This window comes from Ammospiza caudacuta, chromosome 2 (assembly GCF_027887145.1).
Source record: "Ammospiza caudacuta isolate bAmmCau1 chromosome 2, bAmmCau1.pri, whole genome shotgun sequence".
NCBI classification, from domain to species: domain Eukaryota; kingdom Metazoa; phylum Chordata; class Aves; order Passeriformes; family Passerellidae; genus Ammospiza; species Ammospiza caudacuta.
Window position 1 is genome coordinate 52,649,910 of NC_080594.1, and position 25,227 is coordinate 52,675,136.

At 40.7% G+C, this 25,227-nt stretch overlaps 1 protein-coding gene across 2 annotated transcripts in view; it reads left to right on the plus strand.

Moving 5' to 3' along the window:
- Window positions 1-14,601: 14,601 nt before the first annotated feature.
- Window positions 14,602-25,227, plus strand: part of B3GLCT (beta 3-glucosyltransferase) — a 46,803-nt gene continuing 36,177 nt past the window's right edge. For both annotated transcript variants that reach the window (XM_058825242.1, XM_058825243.1), the window contains exons 1-2: window positions 14,602-14,829; window positions 23,134-23,195. In XM_058825242.1, the coding sequence (XP_058681225.1) occupies window positions 14,742-14,829; window positions 23,134-23,195 (150 nt within the window). In that variant the 5' untranslated portion in view covers window positions 14,602-14,741. The remainder of the gene's footprint in view (window positions 14,830-23,133; window positions 23,196-25,227) is intronic.

Consider the following 25,227-nt stretch of genomic DNA (forward strand, 5'->3'; position numbering starts at 1 on the left):
GTGTGGTGGGTACACAGACCCTGGTTCGGTTGTCAGCAGTGCATCCATCACAGAATCAATCCGGTTGGAAAAGCCCTCTGCGATCATCGAGTCCAGCACGTAACAGAACCATAACAACCAGACCGTAGTACTGAGCGCCTCATCCAGTCTTTCCTTAAACCCCTCCAGGGACAGTGAGTCCGCCACCTCCCTGGGCAGCCCATTCCAATATCTAATTGCCCTTTCCGTGGAGAAATTCCTCCTAATGTCCGGCCTCATACCCCCCAGGCACAGCCTAAAGCTATGTACTCTCTGCATGTTGGGGCTGCCTTTCAGGTCCTGGCTGTTACAAAAGGCAGGGAGAGATGATAGCATTCACTGTCCTGAGTATCCCCACGTGGAAGAGGCAAGATATTTCCACTCCCAACGCCAATACCCCTTTCTAGGAACTGTGATTCAGCAATTTCTGATAAAGTTTTGCTTCAGTGTTGAGTAGCATTCAGCTCTGCTGGATTTTGACCCCTCTTGGGGGTGTATGGGGAGGATTTGGTCTCCTAAAATAGTGCTTGCCTGTTTCAGAGGAGACACAGGGCTGAAAAATTCATGATACCAGCGTGACTAGCTAAGGATGCAGCTTCTAACTTCGGAACAAGCTGATAGGTTGGCCTGGTAGATGTGTGTGTGTGAGCTGGTGAAGTTTCATGTCCTTACTTGACATGGTAAATATTCATGGTAATGTATTTCCAGCTTTGAATGAGGAGACAGACTTCATCAAAGTATTTAGCTGCTTAAATATCCTGATACAGAAATGCTTAAAGTACTTAAGCGGCCTTCCTGAGCATCCAAAGTCCTTGTATCCTGGATAACACTTCTGTAGAACTTGAATGTTAAAAACCAGTCTTTTAATTTATCAGCTCACCTGTGTGTCAGCTGTCACCCTGCCTGACAAGAAGTGGGGTACCTAGCATTTTCAGTGATTGTTTAGGAATTCCTGTTCTGGCAAATTATGAATATGCAGCATATCTGGTGGTTAAACTATTGCCATAGATGATAAAAGTAGATACCAAACATTCTTTCTGCTTTTTCTCTTTTGTTACAAACTGTTTATCCTTGAATAGAAAAAGAAGAAAACTTGACTGTTTGCCCAGATTTGCAGCTGCTCTCTAAAGGGAGGAAAAGATCAGCAGCACATTTGGAAGTTACTCTGCTGGCACCATCTCTGATGGTGCAGTGCAGTGGTTGAGTTATGCCTCCAATGAACTGGAATCCCAGTATAGGAATAAAGTTTATTTTTACTCAGCCTAGAGCAGAAGAACATATTGGTAGCGACTCGCTATGCGTTCCCACTATGGAACTGTAAATGGTGTTGAGGAGGAGTAGAGAGGAGATAGGAACTGTTGAGAGGGGTAAAATTGGTAAGGTGCTGCTAGAGATGGTTCCTGCCTCTGGGCCTGGGGCAGCTGAGGCCATGGTGAGGGCTGTTCTGAAAGATTGGGCCAGTCCTGCATGCTGCCAGCAGATCTGTGGGCTGAAACCCTGTGGCTGTGGGCACAGCCCAATGCAGCAGGAGCTGCTTTGTGCAGGGGTAAGTTTGAATGTTCTGGTGTGAATAAGAACCCCCTGGTTTTCATCAGAAATACAAGATGGAAGAGGCATCAAGAAATGCCACGGCATTGGCTGGCTGAGGTTAACACACTGGTGAGGCCTGGCAGTGAGAACACTTGCATCTGTCTGTCCAGACTGATGCTCTGGATAAAGCCAGCGGGATGGAAATCCTTAAAACCCTGATTTACCAAGGGCTGTAAAAATGAGATTATAAGCTTTATTTCGAAAGTCTAGGAAAGGATTCTGAAAAGTCTTGGTTATTTCTTCCAGCAGTGTGGAGACTGTGTGTGTCTTCCTTCTAAACTAGAGACAGGAAGGGTTACATATGGACTGTCAATCCTCTTGTAGGGTGGGTGAGGAAACACTGTAACCTCTGTTGGTGTTAGTGTTGGAACACTAACCATTCAGAACAGAGCCTAACCAGTGTGCTGCCCTTCTTTCTGGGTGTCACATCAGCCTTTACTGGATGTCTATGTGGACAGTAATGCTGGCCTGATGTGAAGTTTCTGTTAATGCTCTCCTTGGTCATCTAGTCTGTGATCTTAGTGCTGCTGGGAAGGGGAGAGGAGAGTTCTGCTCCTCCTGCTTTCTCAGTGTTCAGTGGGGTATTTGGTTCTTGCATATGGGTCCTCTGTTTTAACCTTTGTGGTTTTGCAAAACCTCAACTATTGTAGTTTGTTACCAGAATATAATGACTGAGCTGCGATTTTCAAATTTTTGAGGTTGCCTTGCATATTTAGGATGAGTGTTTTTCAGTTTACCCAAATATTCTGTCTACTTTTGTGTTTAACCTATGATAAATGGAGAGAGAGTTTGGTGACAAAAAGGCACCTCTGGTGGATTTTTCCTCACCCCTCAGGACATGCAGGGAGTTGAGTTCTCTAAGTGCTCTTACTGTGGCACTTAATGGCTTCCTTAAACATTCCCACATTCTGACCTGGGGAAAAGAGCAATCGGACCTTCTTCAGTGCAAGCAATGCTTTAAAATGGTTGCTGATCAGGCCTTTAAAAATTATTTTCATATTTGATACTGTGGCCTCTACCAGAGCATTGATAAGGGTGTTCAGAAACTGAATTTAACTTGGGAACAGGAGTTATCTGTTAAACCAGTCCTAGTGTTGGTAACCTGCCATGGGGAGCAGAGATAGGATGACATTAGTGTCTATACAGGGAATGTTACCATTATAAAACATGACCTCAGTCAGCCAGAGGATGGGCTGATGTCCCTGTGGAAGGCCAAGCATAGGCACTTATTCCAAATTAACTTAGGAATCGAGTACTTGAAATTTCTGCTGTGTTGCCAGAGGCCCAAACAGAGATCTACAGGACCTCTGTTGGGACAGTAGAGGTGGTGTTCTTTGTACATAATCTTCATATTTTATAGAAACAGAAAACAGGAGAACCCATCCCAGTATAGGCAGGCAACATGGAAACGTTGCACTCCAAGTAAATAGGTCTCTGTCATTTATCTGGGGACTTTATATATGTTCTCACTTTCCATTTGGGGATTGAGCTGCATTCCAGCCCAAGCTATTGTTCTAATCTGTTTGGAAGTTGCCTGTGCCAGCTCTACTGCAGCTGCCTCTGTAAATGTGAGCAGTTGGCCCTTGTGATAGCACATGCTGGTCAATCAAAGCTTCTGCACTGCTTCTGTCTCTCATCATTTGAGAAGGTCTTTAATGCAACCTAATGAGATTAGGGTTCATTTGTTCCTGGGTTCCCAGCTAAGTTTTAAAAGGGTGAAGAGCATTTCAGGTCATTGCTTATTCCAAAGAAGGACTGCCATTCCTATCAAGCTGTGGTTCTCTGGAAATACGAATTAGTTCACTAGACAGCTCCAGTAGTCTCACCCTTGTGGTACAATCCGGTACTTCAGCTCTTGCTTTACACTGATTTTCATACCACTGTGTTACCACTGTATGGTATTTATTTTCATGTATATAAACACGTTGTAAATCAAGTGAAAAAGAGGATTGTGTCAAGGAAAATAATATGAGTTGCCAAAAGTCTATGCAACTATGAGACTGACACATGATGCTTTTATTCTCACTTAATTTTTTTTTTTTGCTCTTCGGTATAGGAAGTGTTAATGATAATTTCTATGGTATTATCTTTGCTAATACCTCCATTCACATTCTTATCCTGGAGAAAGAGGAAAATTGAAGAGGATATGTCACCCATGTAGTAGTGTAAGTAGCCTGAAGCATAGCAATCTATGGGCACTGCTTTCTGAGTGTTTGAAATCTGAGCTGAGCTGTTCAGAGCATCCCTACCAAGGGGAATATCCACTTTGTACAAAATGCACAGGCTCTCGGGTAAGGCAGATAAACTTAACTTGATAGATTTTTGCATGCTTCCTGATAAGAGCTTTAGCACTTGGCAAATTCTAATGAGGCTCTTTGCAGCTCTGGCCATGTGTCAGCACTTGTACACACAGCACAGCATGGATCCAAATCCCAGAGTAACCAACAGGGTGATGATGGCTTTATCTTCCTCACACTCTGAATAAGACTCTTAACCCAAAGAAGCCTTCTTAATCTGAATACAAGGATGTTCCTTTTCTTGTGACTTTTTTCATTTTCATGCCTATTAATATATCTGTGTTCTTATAAAATATGAGTTAAAATGGAGCACTGTTTATTTTTGAGGTTAACATGAATTCCTCAAAACCTGTAGCTGTGAATGTTTGCTTTGATGGCTGGGAAACTACTGTTACTGTCTGATGCTGACTAAGCATTATTTGTATTTAGAAAAACACAAATTAAGAATGAAACTAATGCAAAGGTGGAGAAGGCAAGCTAAAAGTTACAGTGCCAAAGTTATTGTGAAATTCTTAGTTTTATTCCCTTGGATGTACAGATATTTTCATCCTTTCTCTTAAACAACTGCATTGTCCCACTGGAAAATGTTAAGATTTTAGGAAAAAGAACATTTACTCTTTTTTTACTTTGTATTTAATAAACTTAACATAGCAAGGTAGGTATACCACAAATGCTTTAAGATCCAAAATTATGGAGATTGAGCACATTCAAATAGTACTAAACCTGGAGTGGTCATGAATCTCAAATTCTCTAATTTGAGTGATTATATGTTTATAATTCCCTCATACACTTTTCTCCTGTTGCTTAGACATGAGATATGTTTTAAATAAGAAAATCAGGCAATGTTATTATGGTTGAAAACAAAATGAATATTGGTGACCAGCTGAACATCTCTAATTGGAAGAAGGAGAGACATGGAAGTTTTTTAAGTAAATATGGAACTAGACTGTATAAACTCTCCGAGGCCTAAGTGCAATTAATAAAATAAATGTACTTGTAAAAGCAGAAAGATTGCAAATCCTCTTTAGACAGTCTGGATTAAAAAAAAATATATCAGTGGGGTTTTGACTGGTTTTTGTATATGAAATGAAAGGAACTGAATGTTATTTTTAAATAGGGAAATGCAAAGGGATTAAAATGAAAATAAGGAATGAGGGGAATGGAGATAAATAAGCTAAGTTATTACTACTTGATCTGATAGCAAACCATCTGGCAATATGCTGCCAAATCATTATGTATCATTTATATGACTCAGTGCTAATTAGATGTGCACAGATTATGCAGACTTCTTGTGCTTTCAACATTGATAGAATGTTTTAAAAATATCACTTACATTATTAGCATGACATGTGCTTGTTATGAATTTCTGACAGTAATCCAAGCCATTTTTTCACTAGAAAGTATCCAAGGCACTTCAAAGACTGTTCAGACTTTGACTTATTTAAAAAATAGAAACAAAAAAAAAAAAATCCAATATAATATCAGGATCTTCTGTCCAGACACTAAGAAATTAATTTCCTTTGCTTTTCCAGTAACTTTCAGAAAATCTACTGACTGAGTGGTTAGGCCTGGACAGCATGAAAAGTTGACTAAGTACATAAATATATATACACAGGTTATGGTAAACCAGAAAGATGCTGCTTAGAAAGATCAAGTAATGAAGCATCTTTTAAAAGTGTGTGTGCGATGCACCGTGTCTATAGCTACACAAATCAAATATTTTTTTTCTGAAAAGAAATGTATGTATGCAATTTCCCTACTTTAATTCTCATAAAGTCAACAACTGCCACAAATTGAGGACAACAAAATTCTCATTTGAGTGTGTATAGTACCTCTATATCTATACTTAGAACCTATTAGCTATTATAAATATATGTCTATCTTAAATATGCTGCTACATAAACCTGTTAATAAAATGTATTCTGAGAGTTGAAAACTTCACACTGTTTTCATATGAAAGCTACAAAAATCTATTGGATGGAAGATGAAATACTGGGAGGTAAAATGAACAGGCTGAGTGATTAATAGGTGAAAATTTTCAAGGAATGTGTCAAAGGTGGTGCGTCTAAAACTGCAGATTTTTTTTAAGAAAAAAAATCAATATGCTTGACAAAGAAATATTATCTACATTTTGAAAAGTAAAGGCCTCTGAAGGGAGCTTGTTTATTTGTCATAAGACTTGGTTATGAATGTGGTGAAAATAAGGCAGCTCAAACCCATACTTGCATAATGAACTAGAGAGTGCAAAGAAAGAAGCAATATTTGAAAAAACTTCAGAACATTCTAGTACAGGGATCCTAACACAATCATACTTTTTGTGATGTGAGTGCTTTAGTAAATATGCATGACTCAGCATGTGTGGTTTGGTATTTACATTTACAGATGATTTGGAAGAGTTGAAGAGAGCCCAAAGAGATGGCAGAATGCTTTATAGCATAGAACACATGATCTGCAAAGTGGTATAAGGAAACATTTATAGACTTAGAATTACTCATTATATGCTCATTAAAGCATTTTTTTAATTTCAGAAGTCACATAATGTTCCTCTAGTAGAGGGAGGAGGGCAAAATTCCAAACAAAAGTGGGATGGATGTACACTTTTAACAGTAATTGTCATTAATGATTTCCTGCTGAAGTTTTCCAATATTATTAAGTTTTTATTTATAGTTACAGGTGCCTTTCTAAAAAGTTACTGTCCTTTGAACACAGGCTAGATACATCCATTTGTTAAAGCTGTGTTATTGTGCAAGAATTTTTATTTTAGTAGTGTAATAGTAAAGTCCCTGCACTGCTTGAAACATGCTGAAACTGATCTCTGTGAGAGGCCCCAGCTGAGAGGGCTCAAAAAGTGAGAAAATGAAATAATGAGGACCTTAGGAAAATGTTTGTAGGTGTTTTGACAGCTTGAATGGATTTACCTGAGCTATGCTAATATTCATGTTACAGAGAATTCAAGCTGAAACTAAAAAAATATTTGCCTGATTGGAAATTTGCCACAGCTGTTAATCTTATGCCTGAGCCAAGCCTTCACATACAGTTATGATTACTAATAACATTACACACAGCTTGTTGAGTTTCGAGCTTTTCTTGTTCTTGGATCAATAAAGAAAAACCAATTTATGTGTAACTTCTGGACATTGGGTGGCACCATTGCCTCATATAAGCCTTCATAGTGTCGGCTCTAATCCTTTTTCCTTTAGCATAACTATATAAGGCAAGTCAGAACACAGAACTGGTTGCCTTTTCTTCTCTCTCTCTTTATTTTTTTTCCTTTTTAGTTTGATTTAAAGTAATCATCTTGCTTTAAATAGTAACAGATTTTTAACCAAGAACTGATGTTGCGCACTTTAGGGAAGTGGTGTTTTCATTTCAAGTGCTGAAATGGAAAGATATTCTGTACAGCCAAACTGCTTTCATGTGCATGTGCACCAGCCAGCCTGTGATGAAGCTGTACACTAATTCAAAAAGCAGGAATACCACCTGTGTGGTTTATTGTCTTTAATAAAATTCAGTTTAAAACAATTTTTAAATTCAGAGCTGATTTGTGTCCATAGCAGGGCTGATATATCACATACCACTATGTGCTTCTTAAGGTCAAGATTCCTCTAGGTTTACTTTTAAGTTGTATTTAGGTTTTTTTAATTGGACCTTGATCTCCTGCCTGGCAGGGACAAAAGCTTTGCTCCCAATAAGGAGACTGTTATAAAAACTTACAACAAATACACTTTTCCTTACACCTGTATGGATTTTTTTCCCAGGCTTCATTAAATTTATTGTACAAAGTAGATATCTCAGGTAGGTAATCTCAGATGGCATCTCAGATACCAAAGTAGGTATCTACTCAGTAGACAACCAACAGTATTTTGTCTTCACATTAATTAAACCATCAAAGACTGCATTTTGAAATTTTTCTGACCAGTTACACATCAGTGACTGTTGTGGAAGTAGTCCAGTAATGAACCAGTAAAAAGAAATGCAGTTTTCCCATTAATTTTTACTTTATGGCTGTGCATATCATGGTCATTTTCTCAGGATTGGTTGTATTTTCCATAGAGCTGTGTAAAAACTTGGTACTGCTGTTATAACCAGTGTGCCATACTGCTTAGTCACAAAGCATCATTTCCAGACTCTTAACTGAGTGGTTTTGATTTAGGACTGTCTATTTTGAGGGTTTGGGCAATGTTTTCCTAGATGATGTTGCCATCAAACTCTGAAACTTCTTTTGACTTTTGTAGTTTCTCTTTGTCATGTTGACTTGGTGTTGTTGTACTTGAATGGTTCTGTACCAGATGTGTCATTCTGTGCTTTTTTTGATCCAGTTCTGTTTGACTTCCCATATCAAAAGCAGAATGAAAGAATCCTAAGGGAGCCATTGTGGGTGGACATAATCTGAAACTGCTTTGAGGCTAATACAGGCTGTGATGAGTGCAGTTGCTCTGAAGTGACACCAGGCTGTAATGGCTCCTAAGGGCCCCTCCATAACTGAAAGCTTCAGAGTGAGAAGTGCTCCAGTTCCTACTGTCAGTTTTGATCACTCATCTGGTTAACTATCCCAGCCCTTGTTTCCCCTGATGTCACTGAAAAGGACAAGGCAGATGTCCACCTTAGAGTGAAGACAATCAGAATGCAGAAGTCCTTTTCAGACAATTAAATCTATTTTTATTGCATAGAAGATATTTCATGTGGCTTTGTTCATATTGAGGGATGGTTGTTAGGTGACTTATTCATAAACAAGAGTGGTTGGCAAGCTCAGAATTGAATCATTTTACCTTTAATAATGACTGATATAATGACTTTGAACTGCTATTTTGCCTAAGTGGGAGGCCTCAACAGGCAGCAAATACCAACTTCTGTTATTGGTAGTGAGAGTGAGTTTACATCTCCAAAGTTGTCTGCAGGTGAGTGTCAGGTAGGCGTTGTCTTTTTCTATTCTTCTCCCTGACACCTCAGAATAAGAGAATTATTAAGCTGGGAAAGAAGTTTTGGAGTCATCTGGTCCAACACCAGCTCAAAGCTACTTCTGAAGTGGCACAATTTTCCACCTCTGCTTGTTCAGTGGCATGATTACTGTGCACACCTGAGCTGCTTCAAAAGAAAACTTCTTCAGCTGAAGAAACTGGCTCTTATGCACCTGCCGCTGTTTAGAGTGTTCATATCTAAGTATACAGCCCCTTTGCTTCTTGAGATTACTGGCATTAAAAGCTGTAAGACAGACATACCCCAAAATCTTTGTGTCACCATCTTATAGGATGGATTTTCCCAGTGTCTAAAGCCTCATTAAGGCTTCAGCCTCATGCTGGTTGAACGTCTCTGGATATTACTGTGACTGCTTGTCTCTTGCCCTCTCAGGGATTCTCTTCCTTTTTTTTGGCTGCCAAATTGGGATGTCATAACAAGGTTTGAGTTTTTTTCTGAACTGTCATGGTTTACAAGTCAGCCATAATAAGGCAATACAAAGTATATGGAAGTTTTTGTGAGGCATGGGACATTTTGAGGCACAAATCCGAGGAGATGATGCAGGTTAATCAATGCTTGATTGATCATGATATTTACAGTTCAACAAACTAGCAAAAATGTTAAAGACAAATACATAGTACATTATTTAACTACCCACTTCAGTGTTTCTTGAACAGCTTGCCTCATTCTTTCTCCCTGCCACTATAACTTAGTACATGGCTGAGAAAAGTGGGTGATTCTTTACACCACTGTTTCTTTTCTTGTATAAATTACAAGCTGGGGAAAGAAATTAATGTAGCCACTAAGCTCTTTAAAACTTATGGAAACATTTTGTTCATTGTAGTAGATAGGGTCAGGCGCTCAGAAAATCTCGCGATGTTACGGAAAGCAGTAGAATTCCTCTCCCCCTAACGCCTAGTGATAAAGGATCACCCAAGAATGTAGTCCCCCCTAACATTAGTAACTTTCTACTCCTTACTAACCAATTACAGTAAAGTAAGACCCCCTGACGTAGGGAAAAAACTTTCCCAGTATAAAACCCGACGAGACGGGACAATAAAGGTCTTGAACCGTCCACCATACTGGTGTCTGTGTGTGTTCTTGGCCCGAGTGACCCTGGAGAGTTTGGGTCGCCGTGCCATTTCCTCAGAACCAGGTCACCTCGCCTTGCATCAGAAGGCGACAGTTCATATGTTCTTTTCATCTATATTTTGACTTTCAGTTGACAAGGTAATATTTCCACTAATTTATTACAAGATAGGATCAGGTAGTTTAGGAGAGATTTTTTGTGCTTTTAAATAGCTGCATTTCAGCAGGGAAAATATAAAGAGCTCAGATGAGCTTGGTAGAGGCAGTTATGTGTCAGGTGGAAGCAGCAGGAGACCAAACAGGAGAGAGCAGCAAGTCTGACAGTTCTCTAGACAAGCTGTTCATTTGACCAAGGGAGTGGGAAACATGTCCTTGGCTTATAATCAAGACTGAACAGCTTCAGTCCTCTACACCTGCCTATAGAGTTTTCACCTTGACTGTTTGCAGTACAGTAGACAGGAGTATCTGATAATCTCATTACCTGAACTCTGGGGACCTGTGTTAAGTTCCACAGCTTGATAGATCTGTTTCTTATCTGTAGCTTAGTCTGTAATAGTTCAAAGATGTTGAAATTCTTGTGTCCTGCCCCCTCCCCTTAGTGCATATATTCTGTCTCTTGGACAATGCTAAATGAGCACCAGAGGATATGCTGCAGATGGTATTTTCACTGTTTCTCTGCCAGAAGACAGAGGAGCTGACTGGCAGAGACAGTTAAGCACTCATTACTACCCCATAGGAAAGGAATTTTCTTTGATCCATCTTTACAATCTTGTAAGAATCTGTGGCTGATTGCTTCACACCCAGTGGTTTTCCAAGTCCATTCTAGAGAGTGTGTGATCTAATAACAGCAGTCTCTATCACGAAAAATTGCTTGGTTGAACTCTGTTCTGGGATTCTTCGCTGCAGCCGCACACCAGTTCTCTATAAAGCTTTGACTGAAGGCTCCATGTCTCGGCTCAAATGCAGTCCTCCAATTTTAATTAAGAACAAGCACTTTCCAGGTTAACTCAAGAAGAAGAGAGACTAAACTCAGACTACACTGTGGGCTGCCACAGGGGTTGACTGGAGCACTGAGCTCCCTCAGTGATTTGCTTGTCAGGTTTACAGCATGCATGTGCTGGTGCTAATGTTATCAGTTCTCCCAAGCAAGATGGGGCAAGTCCCAAGACTGAGTCATGTTTGGAGTGTAGGGGACATTCCCTGCTGCTGCAGGTTTCTCCCAGAGAGAGCTGTTTGGAGTGGTCCAAGTGAGGGTAGTTCAGATTTGAGTGCTGCAGAGAATCAGAGCTCCCCTGCTCAAGCCCACTGCCTAGTGTTTGACACATGTAGGTAGGTGTATTCCCGGGGTATCTGTATTTTAGGGTACATAATAATGGACTGGAACTGGCATTGAATAACTACCTTGAGTAGCTGAAAGCTGAGAAACTCTGTTTCCAAATGCATGCTGTAATTTAAAAACTAATTGTGTGGCTCCAAACTCATTGGGATTGGTTTTGCTCATTTCCACAGGATTAGTCATCACTTAATGTTATGCCCCTCCTTAGGTAACTTTCGGAGTGGGAGAGAGGGGTCCAATTGCAGAAGCCAGAGGAAGAGCTGGACCAGAACTTCACTTGTGATTTGCAGGGCTGTCTCTGACAGAGAAGTTTTCTGCCCAACCTATTGAAAGAAACTACAGAAACTCTCATTCCTGGATGAAACCTTTCTCAGATGACTAAAAGAACAAAATACTTGCAGTCGCATTCTCTAGCTCAGTGATTGCTGTTGTGTCTGGTTCATAATTTCTCTGTTTCCCCTTATTATAGTCCTTCTATAGAAAGAGATGACAGAGCCACCAGGGTATCGGAGGCACTGCTGCAATGCCTGCACAAAGAGCAAGCTACCTTTGAGCCACATGCCAGCCTTTGCATTTGAAATGCATCTATCTATCTATCTAGCTAGCTAGCTGTCTGTCTGGCTATCTGGCTATCTAGCTATCTAGCTATCTATACCTGGCAGCATTTATTTGTATTTGAAGCCCCCCCTTTCTAATCTCAGAGGTGGGATAGCAACAGTGCTACATTTGCAGTATTTAGGAATCTAAAATATATGTAATACTAAAAAGAAAGGAGGCCTGCTAGTGTTCTAAACCTCTGTGTTCCTTAACAGAAAGTTCATTATTTTCAACTTTCCTCTGTGGGGAAAGTTAGAATATTCTCAGCGGGAGGGTTAGAAAAACAACACAATCTGAGTGTGTAAGTAGAGTAGAATGCAAGAAAAAGCTTTATTTCATACTTCCTCCTCACAGACCTAAATATAAGATTTAAAACACTTAAGTGCTATTTTTCTTAACAGTTGGAGAACACCATGTTTCATGGTAGAGTTCTTGGGGGTTGTTACAATGGAATTTTTCTTATATTTGTGACAAGCCAAAACACTTATTACATCAAAGTAAAAGGCTGGGGTTTTTTTTTCCTTACAGACTCACTGCATGGGGAAACAATGGAACATGGGATTATCTTAACTATTTTGAAAGTGAAAAGTCTTATGTTTATCCCAGATGTTGTGGGCATGATCCTTGTGATGCAAGTTCTTAAAGAAAGCAGCACAAAACAGAGAAATGGAAAAAAGGGTGGGAAATGCTGCTGAAACTTATAAGGAAAACCAAGCAAATGCAGATATACATGTTAAGCAAAAGGTTTAATATACTTTATATTGTTGTAGTTCTAGAAATGGAAGGATAACTTTATACTTTTTCTTTTTCCTGCTAATGATGAGCATACACATAAAATCAGACATAGTATGTAAGTTTTTACTTAGTTGGCATCAGAATTATTATTCTTGAGGCCGGTAACTTATTTAGTGAGTTGGAATGTCAGCAACAAGCAGTTGTACTGTAAGGCACACAACAAGCTGTTGTTCTTGCTTCTGCCTCATTTTCCCTTCTCTTGTGATATCAGGGGTGTGTGTTTAGAAAATACATAAAGCAGGTTGAGAACTGCAAAGTCTGGCTAACATGTTTCTATTGTGAGACTTTTAAAGGAAAGTGTGAGGTCTGCTACCAAGTTACTGTGGTATAGATGTGCTTGCCTGAGCTTGCAGTGAGCGTTTATCACTGTGAAAAGGTTTCCATTCATCTTCACTATCACTTCCCCGGCATATTTAAGTATCCTATTGTAACCACTTGACCTTGAAGAAAAGAATGCCATAGACCTAAAGGTTGCAGTGTTTTGAAGAAAGATCCAAGTTGGGTCCCGTGCTGTTTGGCCTTGCTGGATTAAAAATAGTTCATGGCTGACTTGTACTCTGAACCATTTTTCTCCAATGAGGTCAGTGCGTGTTGAATGGTTGGGTTGTTAGGAGGGGTCTGTGTGAAAAGTATTTGATGGGAAAATGTGTAGAAATAGACCTGGCTGGAATTCATGTTTACATGTGGCCAGCATGAAAGGAATTGTTACATAGGGACACTGGGTGTTACACTCAAAATCATGTTTAAGAGCAAAGAAGCACACCTTATATGTCAAGAACTTTTTGTTTCTTGCTACTATAGTTGAAATGTGAAATTCTAATAATTATCAATACAGATCTAATTGTTAGAGAAAAAAGAAACAATATCATTGTGCTGAAAATTTTCTACACACTGCTGAGTTTCTAGTCCTATCACTGCTTGCTTTTTGAGGCTTCTCTGGGTCTGAAGGGCAGCAGTTTAATTCTGGGGTGTATGGGGGAACTTATAGCAAGTTGTTCACATGTGGAGTGCTTCGCTAGGACAAATCTGACATTCCCATGGATCGTTTCTTCTTCCTTGTGCCAGGATTCGTGTTGGGTCATTTTTTTGTTTACTAGCAAGGTTTCACATTCTTGATCTTTCTTCTTTGGTCTGTGGCTCTGTTATATCCAAATTTACTGTCTGTATTGTGATATCTATGCACGTTAGAGTCTACTTTTTCTTCTGTGCTGCCCCTAAAATCAGTTTTGTGCAGCTCCAGGTCTGTATTTCTTTAGCCAAATAGGTTGAGTCATTTTAGCTGTGGAGTCTCTGGTGCCAAGGCTGTGCTCCAGGTCCCATGCCTGTACTCCATGCTGCACCCCATGTCCACACTCCTGGTCACACAGGTATTTTAGGAAAGGCTATCTGAAGGTGCCGTGCGCTCTCTTGGGTAAGGGTTTCTGAGGGTTGGTCTAGAGAAGAATTAGGTCCCTTGCTTTGGTGGATGAGGTTCCTGTTGGAGTGCTGGGTAACATTTCACAGAATAACAGAGCCAATTAAGTTGGAAGAGACCTCTGAGATCATTGAGTCCAACCCACGACTGAACACCACCATGTCAACCCCACCAGGGCAGTCTTTCATTAAGCACCTCCAAAGTCGGTGACTCCACCACCTCCCTGGCAGCCCGTTCCAACGGCTGGTTAAGAAGAGTTAATGGCTGAGGAGAGCTGTGCTTACTGTGCTTGTTTGGGGCAGGACGCCCCGTCCCGGTCCCGGCGGCCGTCCCATGACGAGCGCCCCGGGAGCGCGGGAGCCGCGGGAGCGCGGGGCGCTGCCTGTCCCGCTGCTGCCGCCAGAGGGCGCCGCGGCCGCCGAGCGCCTCCCCCCGCTGCCGGCGCTGGCGGCCGGTCCTGCCGGGAGGAGGGAACGGGAAAGCGGCAGCAGCAGCAGGAGGAGGAGAAGGGCGGGCAGGCAGGCGGCGACCGCGGCACCGCCACCAGCCGGAGGCCGCTCGCCCGCGCTCCTGCGGCAGAGGCGGGCAGCCGGGCGCACCGTGCCCTCCGCCTCCGACCGCGCCGTGCGGCTCCGCGGCCCCCGCCAAGATGTCTCGGGAGCCCGGCTGCAGCCGCTGGCTCCTCTTCGCTGCCTGCGCCCACCTCGTCTTCCTTCTCCCGCCGCTCCGCGCCCGGGGTGAGTGGCGGGGGCCGGGCCGGGACGCCATGGCGAGGTGAAGGGAGGAGACCCGGGACGCTCGGCCCCTCCGAGGAGGGGATGGCAGGGAGGAGGGTACGGAGAGCTCGGAGTGGCGCCGGAGCCGCTTCCCGGCGGCCGTGTCCCGGCCGGCGCGGAGGCGAGCTGGGAGGCGAGGTGCCCCGTTCCCGAAGTTTGTTGGCGATCCGGGCTGGAGCGCGGCCGGGCGGCGCGGGGTCCCTGAGCGGCCCCGGCTGCGGGGGCAGCGCCGGGAGCGCCTCCCGCCCCCGGGGCGGCGTGCGGGGCCAGGGTGCGGGCAGGGACAGCCCGCTCCGGGAAACCGGCCCTGGGAGCCGGAACAGCTGCGCGGGGAGCACCCGGGCTTGTGACTGCGCCGCACGGACGGACTGCTCTGCTCAGGGCGGGGGAAAGGTAAAACCGCCCGCCCAAAATGCCAGCCGAGAGCAAGGAAATACATTACTGTGTTGTAGAGATGTTCTTCATGTGTCTAGTCAGCTGGGAGAAGATGAAAGGAGGAGGATTATTAGAATGTCAGAGACTGGGTTGCTACAGGCTCCTGCAGTTGGGAGCTGTTGGCGTGAGTGTAAGCGGCAGAAGTAAATGTTTACGTCTGTTCTATGTCTCATTATTTCTATTCCTGAATATTTCCATCTCTTTCAGCATAGGCTTGTCAGCTTATTGTGAGCCTTTGGATTTGATTCTCTTCCACTGCTATGGCTTGTGCATCAAAATCATGCAGGGGAAAACTGGTGCTAATAAATCACATTTCCAGCAAAGTAAAACTGATATTTTGGTTTTCCTTCTGCTAAACACTTTTCCTTTCACAGACACAGCTTAGTTTTTGGAGAGTGCTAATACTCTACAGCTCTTCCTTAAGCTGCATTTCATTCTTTCCAGGATGGGTAATTTTGCTCCAGTAAGGTACTATAGCATTTCTGATGGCAAACAGATTGTAATCACAGTCAGAGAATAGCAGATTCAGTTTTTCCTTTATCTGTATTTATTGTACATGCATAGATACCTACCTACGTGCAGGTAGAAAGCAGAAATGGAAACCTTTGTGTTCTTGTTAGTAGGTCTTGATTAATCCTTGTATGGGATTTATTCACCAGAAGCTTCCTGCAGTATCATGGTTTTCTTTTGGTTTTTTAATACCCATTTTTGTTACTGATCTGTCCTTTCCCAAATATCCCATGCTTTTGAGATGGCCTGGATAGTAAATTTGTTCTTCGAAAACAGAAATAATTGGAATTGCCTTCCACAGAAGCAAACAGTTTGTCTGTCAGTAGTTAGGTAATTTCATAAATTCCAACTTGCAAGTGGCAGCTTACAGAATGGGAAAATGTATTCAGATGATTTTGTATGGACTAACTTCTAGGCAATCAGAAGAGATCATGATGATGCTTTTTCTTCTACTGTTTTTGCTTGCCTTTTATAAAGACAGTGGTGTACACAGTACTCATTTAGCCATTCCAGTGGTTCAAAGTGGTGATTTCAGCTGCCTTCTTCCCATATGTGCCATTTGTGTAAAGAAATATAAGTAGTTGCTTTTATTTTATGAAAAGCTTCAGATGCTGCAAATTTGCTTGCATCAGCCTCTCCTCTTCCTCCTCCTCCTGCTCTCTCCCCATTTTGTGCTGATGAATCTGTAATACATTCTTATCTGGCTAGACCAGAGTCTTTGATGCTGATAGGGTGGCAACAGTGAAGAAATATTATAAAAGCTTGCATATAAATACACAGAACTAATTTATAGTGCTCACAGGCTGTCTCATAATGGAAGATCCCATCTCTTTGACTGACAATATCAGTGCCGATTGTGTCTGCAATCATGTCAATTCATATAACCTTATGTTCTTTGAAAACTTGTAAGGGGAAAGAAACCCAACCAAAACAAAAATAGGCCTTTCATTAAGTTATTATTAGGAGTGTAAAGAAATTCTGTTTTAAATGTTTTCTCTACTGCATACAATGTAATCACTGGCTGTCATTATTTGAAGTGGTTTTTATTATCACAGTTTTGCCATACATTGTCATAGAATTGTTACTTCTTTGTAGCTCATTGAAACTGACCCACAGCTCAGCGAGGTTGTTGGAACAACACTGGGGTCAGTCAACCTTGAATCAGACTGTGAAAGAGGAATATAACAGAGGTATTGCTTTTCTGTCTCAGGTGGATTAGTCTGTGAAAGCAGAGTTAACTCCTCAGTTTTAACATCCTTGGTACTTCAAGGACATATAATTTTAAACATTTGGAAGTTGTTTATGCATGAGAGTATTACCAAAGAGAGGATTGCTTCTACATATAAAATGTGACATTGTATAATTGTATGTATTTATACAGTGTATTGTGTTTTAATGCTGCAGTGTTTACATCCATTTTTCTATCCTGCACATATTCCTGCTGAACAATGAAAATAATTGCTGAGTTTTACATTCCAGTGTTATAAGCAAATCTATTTACCTATTAAAATTTTAATGGAAATAATGGAACACTTGACAAAAATAAATAAGAATTGAAGGAATTGAACAGGAAATCTCATATTACATGTCTGGGTTTTGAATGGATCAAAAAATGTTGTCTAGCTCTTCCAGTGGATTCTAGTCATGCTCTCAAAAGACATAAAGATAAAATTGGTAGTAGTATAGAACTTTAAAGTCCGTCTAAAATTTCTGTCCTTTTCTTATCCTCAGTTCTTGGCCATTTAGCAAAAGGAGGGGAGGGCTGGTGATTGACACGTTCTGCTTCTGTCTGCTTGTGCCAGATGACACGATGTTAATGCACAACATGTGTCAACCTTCAGAGTACACAATGCATTAAATAATGAAGTGGCAAATACAAGATTACAGTTGCATTTAAGATGGTGCCTTGCTGTTCTTTTCCTGCTTTGGATAGCTTTGTTTGCAAGAAACTGTATAGTTAATCACCCTGGTCTTTTGGTTACTGTGGTAGCTACAGGGCTTGAACTTTTACCAGCTTGAACTTTTACCAGTTTCTTCCAATGAATTGGAAGAATTCTTTCTTGCAATGAATTTTCTCTGTGCTCTGTGGCAAGTCCAACTGAGGTATGCTTACTTTGTATTACGAAACACAAAAGGGGCTTGGGGAAATTCTGGATTTTTCAAAGGTACCTCTAGTTCCAGAGATTGATATATGCTTTAGGGAGTTATACTGAAAGAAATCCATTACAATTGTCTGAATTAATAATGATGTTTGGGCATGAAAAGTTACTGGTTTGTTATAGTAGCATCTGATAGCTCCTAGACATAGGTCATCCTTCTTTGTGCATGTATGCCTTGCACACAACAAAAATGTATCCTTATCACAAAGAATTTAAAGTTTCTGCCTGTGTTGTGCAAGTGACCTGGCCATGAGCTGCATCTGGAGTTACAATTTTTCTATCACTGGTCCACTCCTGGGAACATCTTTTTCAGAAACCTCTTGAAAGTGAATTGCATGTGAATGAATTAATCTTGGAGTTGTCCATTTGTTCCAAGGCACTGTATTTTCTACCTACCCTGTGGTCCCTTTGTTGATGTGTTGTAGGCCAGATAAATTTACCATGTTCTTTTCCTGCTGCCCTTTTCCCAGTAAATCCTTAGAAGAGGATATTTATTTCCATTCTGAGAGAACAGGTTGCTTAGCCAGAAGAGTCTTGGCCACAGCTGACTGCTGAAGACTGCTTTATCAAATTAGATGTGCAAAACAGATTTGCCAATCAGGTGGAAGAGTGTTGCTAAGATAAATTCATACAGTCTCTGTGCATGAAAAACTTCATTACTGTTGGGTGAAAACTCTGGAGGCTTTTTTGGTGGTGTCTTCAGGGGTCTGTTAGTCTCTTTTGTGAATCGTTCTTCAGTAGTTTAAAAATAGTCTGAACAGTTCTTGTCTTATTAAAATGTATTAGCTGGAAAGAGTCTTCCTGATATACTTAATGTAAAAGATACCAAGTCATTTTAATGTGTTTAATTGTTGAAAAAGGAGGGGAAGCTGCCTTAGTGAAGTCACAGGGAATAAGAATAATGATATAGCAAGGGACTTTAGCATTCATTGCCTGTATTGGTTTGTTGGATAAATTATATGTGTGAGTGTTGAAATTGCACTGTGTGATAGGGTCAGAGCTGGTTGGTTTTCAAGGCTCTTCTCCTACAATAATGATCCATCCCCACATGCAGGAGGCCCACATGCACAAACAGGAGCTCCTGACAAAGCTCAAACATAAAAAAGGAAGTGCACAAGAGATGGAAATACAATCAGGTAACATGGAGACACTGTCTGAGAGTGCAGTTATGCGATTAGGAAAGCCAGGGCCCACCAGGAGTTGAACCTGGTGAGAAATTCAACTTGTGAAATATAAGAAGAAGGGCTCCTGCAAGTGTATCAGTAAAAGGGAGACTAGTGAAAATAATAATGGGCCTTCTTGTGAATGGAGGACAGGGTTAAAAAAAAGAGGGCAAGGAACATGGAACCTTCTTCTTTACCGATATTATTAAGACTCACCTTCAGCAAACCCAGGCCACTGAAACTCATGAGAAAGTCTGGAGTTAAGAAGAGTTATTCTCTCTGGGGGAGGACTGGTTTAGGGAACATTTAAACAAACTGGACATGCAGAAGTCCACAGGACCTGATGGCAGGCACATACAAGTGCTGGTGGAGTTTGATGATGCCAGTGCAAGACTTGATAATCTTTGAAAGGTGATGGTTGCTGGGGGAGATTCCTCAGGACTGGAAGAACATTGCCCTGGTCTTCTAGGAGGGCAAGGATAAGTTGGCTAGTGGTACCTCAGTCTCTGGGAGCAAATAATCCTCAGTATCACTGCCAAACAAGGAAGGACAAGACAAACATGTGAAGGACAAGAGGGTGACTGGGAGAAGTCACCATGTTTTTATGAATGGACAGTCGTGTTTAACCAACCCAAAGGACTTCTGTGATGACATGACTGCCTTCATGAATGTGGGGAAAACAGTGGATGTTGTTCATCTCAACTTCAGCAAGGAGTTTGAGCTCAATCCTGTCTCCTGTAATGTCACAACAAACTGATGGAAGTATGGGCTATGTCTGTGGACAGTGAAGTAGATAGAAAGCTGGCTGACTTGGTGGCTCTGATGAGCAGCATGGTGGCTCCAGTAGTGTTTAACCTTTCATTAATGACAACAGGATGTGCACCCTCAGGCAGTTTGCAGAGGATACACAATGTGCAGGGGGAGTTGATGCACCAGCTGGTGGTGCTGCCATTCAGAGGAAGCTCAGCAGGCTGGAGAAGCGGGCAGACAGGAAACTTGGCAAACTGAGTTCAGTGAAGGGAAATACAAAGCCCAGCCCCTGACAAGGAAGCACTCCATGCTGCATTGCACACGGGGGGCACATTGTCTGGGAAACAGCTTTGCAGGGAAGGACTTGAGAGTCCAGGCATTCAGCAAACTGCTCATGCACCAGCAGTGTGCCATCGCAGCAAAAATGGCCAGCAGCCCCCTGAGCTGCAGGGGAAAAGTCTTGGCAGCAGGGCAAGGGAGGTGACCCCTCCTGTCTGCTCAGCACTGGTGTGACACATCTGGGGTGCTGCATCCACATCTGGGCTCTCCAGTACAAGAGAGACACGGACATACTGGAGTGAGTCCTGCAAAGGACCATGAACATCATTAATGGATGACAAGGAGAGGCTGAAGGAGCTGGGGCTGTTTAGCTTGGAGAAAAAAGGTTCAAGGAGAAGTTCCAATATGTAAATACCTGGTGGGATGCAATAAAGAAGACAGAGCCAGAGTGTGGTACTTAACAGGACATGAATCAATTTACACAAATTGAAATACAGGAAATTCTGTTTGAACATAATTACTTCTTTCTTTGGTTTTTGTTTATTTTGTTGTTTGGGTTTTTTTTTTTGTTTTGTTTTGTTTTTGGTTTTTTTTTTTTTTTTTTTTAATCTAAGAATGAACACCGGAAGAGGTTGCTCAGAGAGTTTATGCAGTCTGTTGTAGGAAATAATCAAAACCTAACTAGACAAGGTCCTGAGGATCCAGTTCTGGAGGGTTGAACTAAATGACCATTAGGGATCCTTTCCAACCTCAACAAATCTTTGGTTCTGTAATACCAGGATGAATAGGTTGTTTAATTAATTCCCTGAAGAGCTTTATCTGTGCTCTCAAAGATGTGCTGTGAAATAGGCAATCTGATTATTGTTTGATTTGTTTGAAGGATCATGTGTGTTAATATTTTATAAAGCTTAGGAGCAGTGTGCATGGGTTATTGAATGCACTGTGGTGACAGAGGCAGCATCTCTTGTCAGTCACAGTTGTCTTAGGCTTCATGTGTCTTTCCTCAGGAGCATATTAAAAACTGAAAATAGGCTTGTGAATAAGCTGAATTTATGAGGTGACACTTCTTCAGGTTAATACTACTTAATTAATACATTTGCTGGAATAAGGATGTTATGTGTTAATCTTATAATTAGAATTGTGCCAAGAAGAAGGTGTGGATCTGGTTTGTGTAGGGGAGGTTATTCCTTGTCTGAATCTGTAAATACTGCTATATTGGGAGGCAAGGAGGAAAATGACCTTGAGGTTTGCTCAGTTGGTTAGTTCCTGGTGCTCATAAGATGGATTCAATCCCTGTACTGGCCATTCCTTTGAGAGTTGTGGGTCCCTTCCAGTGCTGAATATTTTGTGATTCTGATTTATGACCACCATGAGTCTGCTGTGTTAGGATGATTTTTGGGATGTCTGGATCTAGCTGTGTGGTTTGAGATGCAGGGTAATCAGGACCTGAGATGTCACTGTGAACCTCAGCTCCTGGACACTTGATGAAATTTGATCTCCACCTGGAAGAGCATAAGGATGTAGATGTTCAGAGATGGGGCACCCTAGACCCAGGACAATCTTGTCTTGCTGTCCTATAGTGTAGGTTTCTAGTGCATCAAGGGAATGATAATGGCTAACAATTCGCTCTGAAGTCAATTTCAAGCAATAAATAATTTAAATTTTGTCGCAGACATTTCTCCACAGAAATCCTTTCTTTCAGATTTCTGCGTCTTCGGGAGGCCAGAGGCCCCCGAAGAGAAGGTAAACAATTATTATCAGCTGCTGGGGAATGCAACAGGAACACCTTGATTGGCTCATTTTCTATGTTTATAATTAAGGGCCAATCACCAGTGCAAGCTAGGGGACTGAGTCCTTGAGCACAACTTTGTTGTAGATTCTTTTCTATCTCTTGCTAGCTAGCCTAGCTGCTCTGCAAAACCTCTCTCTATATTCTTTTTAGTATAACTATAATGTATTATATCTTATATTAATAAATCAAGCCTTCTGATTCAAGAAACAAGATTCACCGTCTCTCTCTCACCAGCTGCGCCCACTCAGGTGCGGTAATAAAATTTGTCGTGAGACAATCCACTTGAATCTGTTTTCTGCCCCAGTTTTTAAGAAAGCCGTCAATTTGACCATGAAGAATAGTGTCTTGAATTCCTTCCAAATTGCAACAATTTGCTTTCATTTGCATCTCTTTAGTGCTTTTAAGAAAAGGATTTCTTAAGAAGAATCTTAGCAAGGCTTTCTTATGTTAAATGGAACTTTTACAAATGAACAGGCTGAAACAAATTAAGTGACTACATCATCAACAAAAAAGTAGCACCAGAACCGATTTTATTATTATTTTTCCTAATACAAACCAGTGTATGCAAAGGGTGGTGTTGCTATAAATAGTTTAAGATAAAGCTACTTCTGTGCAGATTAGTTCTGTGGGGTCCCTCTTCTTTTTGTAAACATTTATTTGGGTCTCATACCTTTACAAGTTTGAATGTTGTTTAAAGGTGACATTCAAAGCCTGTGATGGGCATCTTTACTTTTGATAGAAATTTCTGTCAGCTGCTCTAAGTTTCTGTGGTTCCAAGAGAAGCTTTGGTAATCCAAACTTTAACCTAAAACCAGTGCACTGCAGGTCTCCCGTGTGGTAGCACATTAGGCTGTTACCAAGTGAGCTACTGGACTGAACAGATTTTATTTTTATAAGGGATTTATTTGCCTTGAAGCCAAGAAAAATTGGCTTCATATCAGAGTGATTTTTTTCAGTGATGGTGTGGGACTTGTCATGCAGCAAATATATAAATTCTATGAGAACAGACTCTCATGTTCACAAAGATTATTACAAATACAGTATGATTTAATGTGAAAAATCTACCTAAATGTTGGGAAGAGAGGGAGGTTGTTGTTTTTTTTTTTTTTGCTGCAGAACTTTATCAGTTGTGAAAGTGAGCTCCTGTAATATGAAAGAAGTCTGTTTTTTCTTTCAGCTTTTGCTGTAAGTGTAGTTTCTGAAGGTGCAGAAGATGAGACTGAACTTCCAGTGCTGCAGGTAATAAATTTTAGTTGCTAGAGCAGGAACATTTTACAGACATTATAAAATAAACTGGAGTAGGCCTGAGCAAAAAGCCTAAAATCTGTAGCATTGATTATTTTAATTATTGACTTCAGTAGTACCAAATTTCATGTGTTGTCTTTCTGTTCTAGGTCATATAAGTTCTTAGTGCTATTGCTGTTGAGAAAAGTTTATGAGTATATAACCTTTATTAATTCAAAGTTTTTGAGTATATAAACTTTATTAATTCAAATTAATTCATCTTCCTTCTTTCTTGGTTTTGTTAAATATAGCATATATGGAGAGGGAAATGGCTGCCTCTCTGCCAAATTAGCATTATTATATATTACCACTCAGGTCACGGCTCTAGCAAAGCTTGTGTATGAAATTTCAAATTAACCACATGAGGAGAACTAATGGTCAGAGCTAGCCCTGGCTTTCAATAGCATCCTGAGTGTTAGGTGTGTGTGCATGCATGTCCTTTCACAGACTTCTGACTACCATTTTTATATGAGTACATATTTGTAACAGATATTTGTGTATGTATAAAAGAAATGTAAGGGAGGAAAATAAAAAGAAATTGAATGAATCAATAGTTAGAATCTATAGCTGCCATTTAGATCTAGTGATTTTGACATCAAGTGCAACAGCAGTATAGTCAGAGGTATATATTTTGAAATAATTTTTGGTTTTGATGATGATTGCTTTAACTACAGTAATTTTTCTAGGTGAAAAATATCCCTATTGCAAACTGCTGATCTGCCACAGTGTCTGGGAGACTCTGTTGTCATTCTGTTGTCATTACTGATAGATTGCTGTTTGTTAAATTCCATTACTGTCTCAATCCAGCTGTTACCTTCTTATATAGGATATAATTTATGAAGGCTTCCCTAATATTTTAGAGTTTCAAAACCTCCCTTCAGATGAGATCAGAGGTGCTTCCTAGACCTCTTCAGGCCAAAATACCTTTTTTTCCTTTTTAAAAAAAATAATATTAACAGGACTATAACAGGCAACAATTGTTTTGTGTTTTAATAAAAGTAATTTTAAATATGGCTTATTCTTCACACAGTGTACCACAAAACACAAAGGTTTTTGTTTGCATGGAAAATCAATCTTCCTGTGTTTTTTTCTGATACAGGTTAGCTTTGAATGTTAACTGTGCTATATAACGACAGTGTTGTATATAAGTTAATATTATAACACATCTTTTAAACTTTTTTGACCCAGGCAGCAGGAAAAGGATCATAAGAATGGATGCAGTTGCAGTAATTTTTGGAAAGGTTTAACAGATGGCTACCAGGGAAGTTGGAGCTTGTTCATTTCAATGTAAAAGTCAGAGGAAAGATCATCTGATGCAAGTAAAGCTAAAAGGATTACATATATCTGATATTTAAAAAAAGGAAGAGGGCTCAGTATTTAGAAATAGAACTTGTCTCAAGGGTAGGAAAACTTGTATGAGGTTATTACTAAGGAAGTGTTTGGCATTTCTGTCTGAAAGCCTTAAAACACTGGAACCGAGATAGATCCTGCAATATTCTTATGCAATTAGTAAAGATGAGTTTGATTTTCATATGGCCAAACAAAAGCACTGGGGTTCTGTCACCTGGGATAAATTGTGCAACAAATGAAGGCTCTGTTTTCCTTCCTAAAACTTTCTAAGGCAGTGCAGAGATACCTGATGTTTGTCATACCTGAGTAAATTCCAGTGGAGTTATGTGCTACAACCTGTTGATATTTGACTTGATATGAATTGCATTTGAGTCTTCCTTTAAGAATTGGCAGAAGATAGATTTGATAGCTAGAATTGATAGGTTCCTTTAGTTTTGAGAGAAGCTGGATAGTAGATTAAATTAATAGAGTGTGTTAGGTTTCTTTCCCACACTGAACAGGTGTGTTTTTATTGCAGAACTCCATATTCCAAACCTAGTGCTCAGGAGATACATTATAAAGAAAAAAAAGACACTGTTAGTACTAATTTAAAGAGCTCTGGTATAAATTGATTAATGGAAAAGCATTTTCTCTTTTC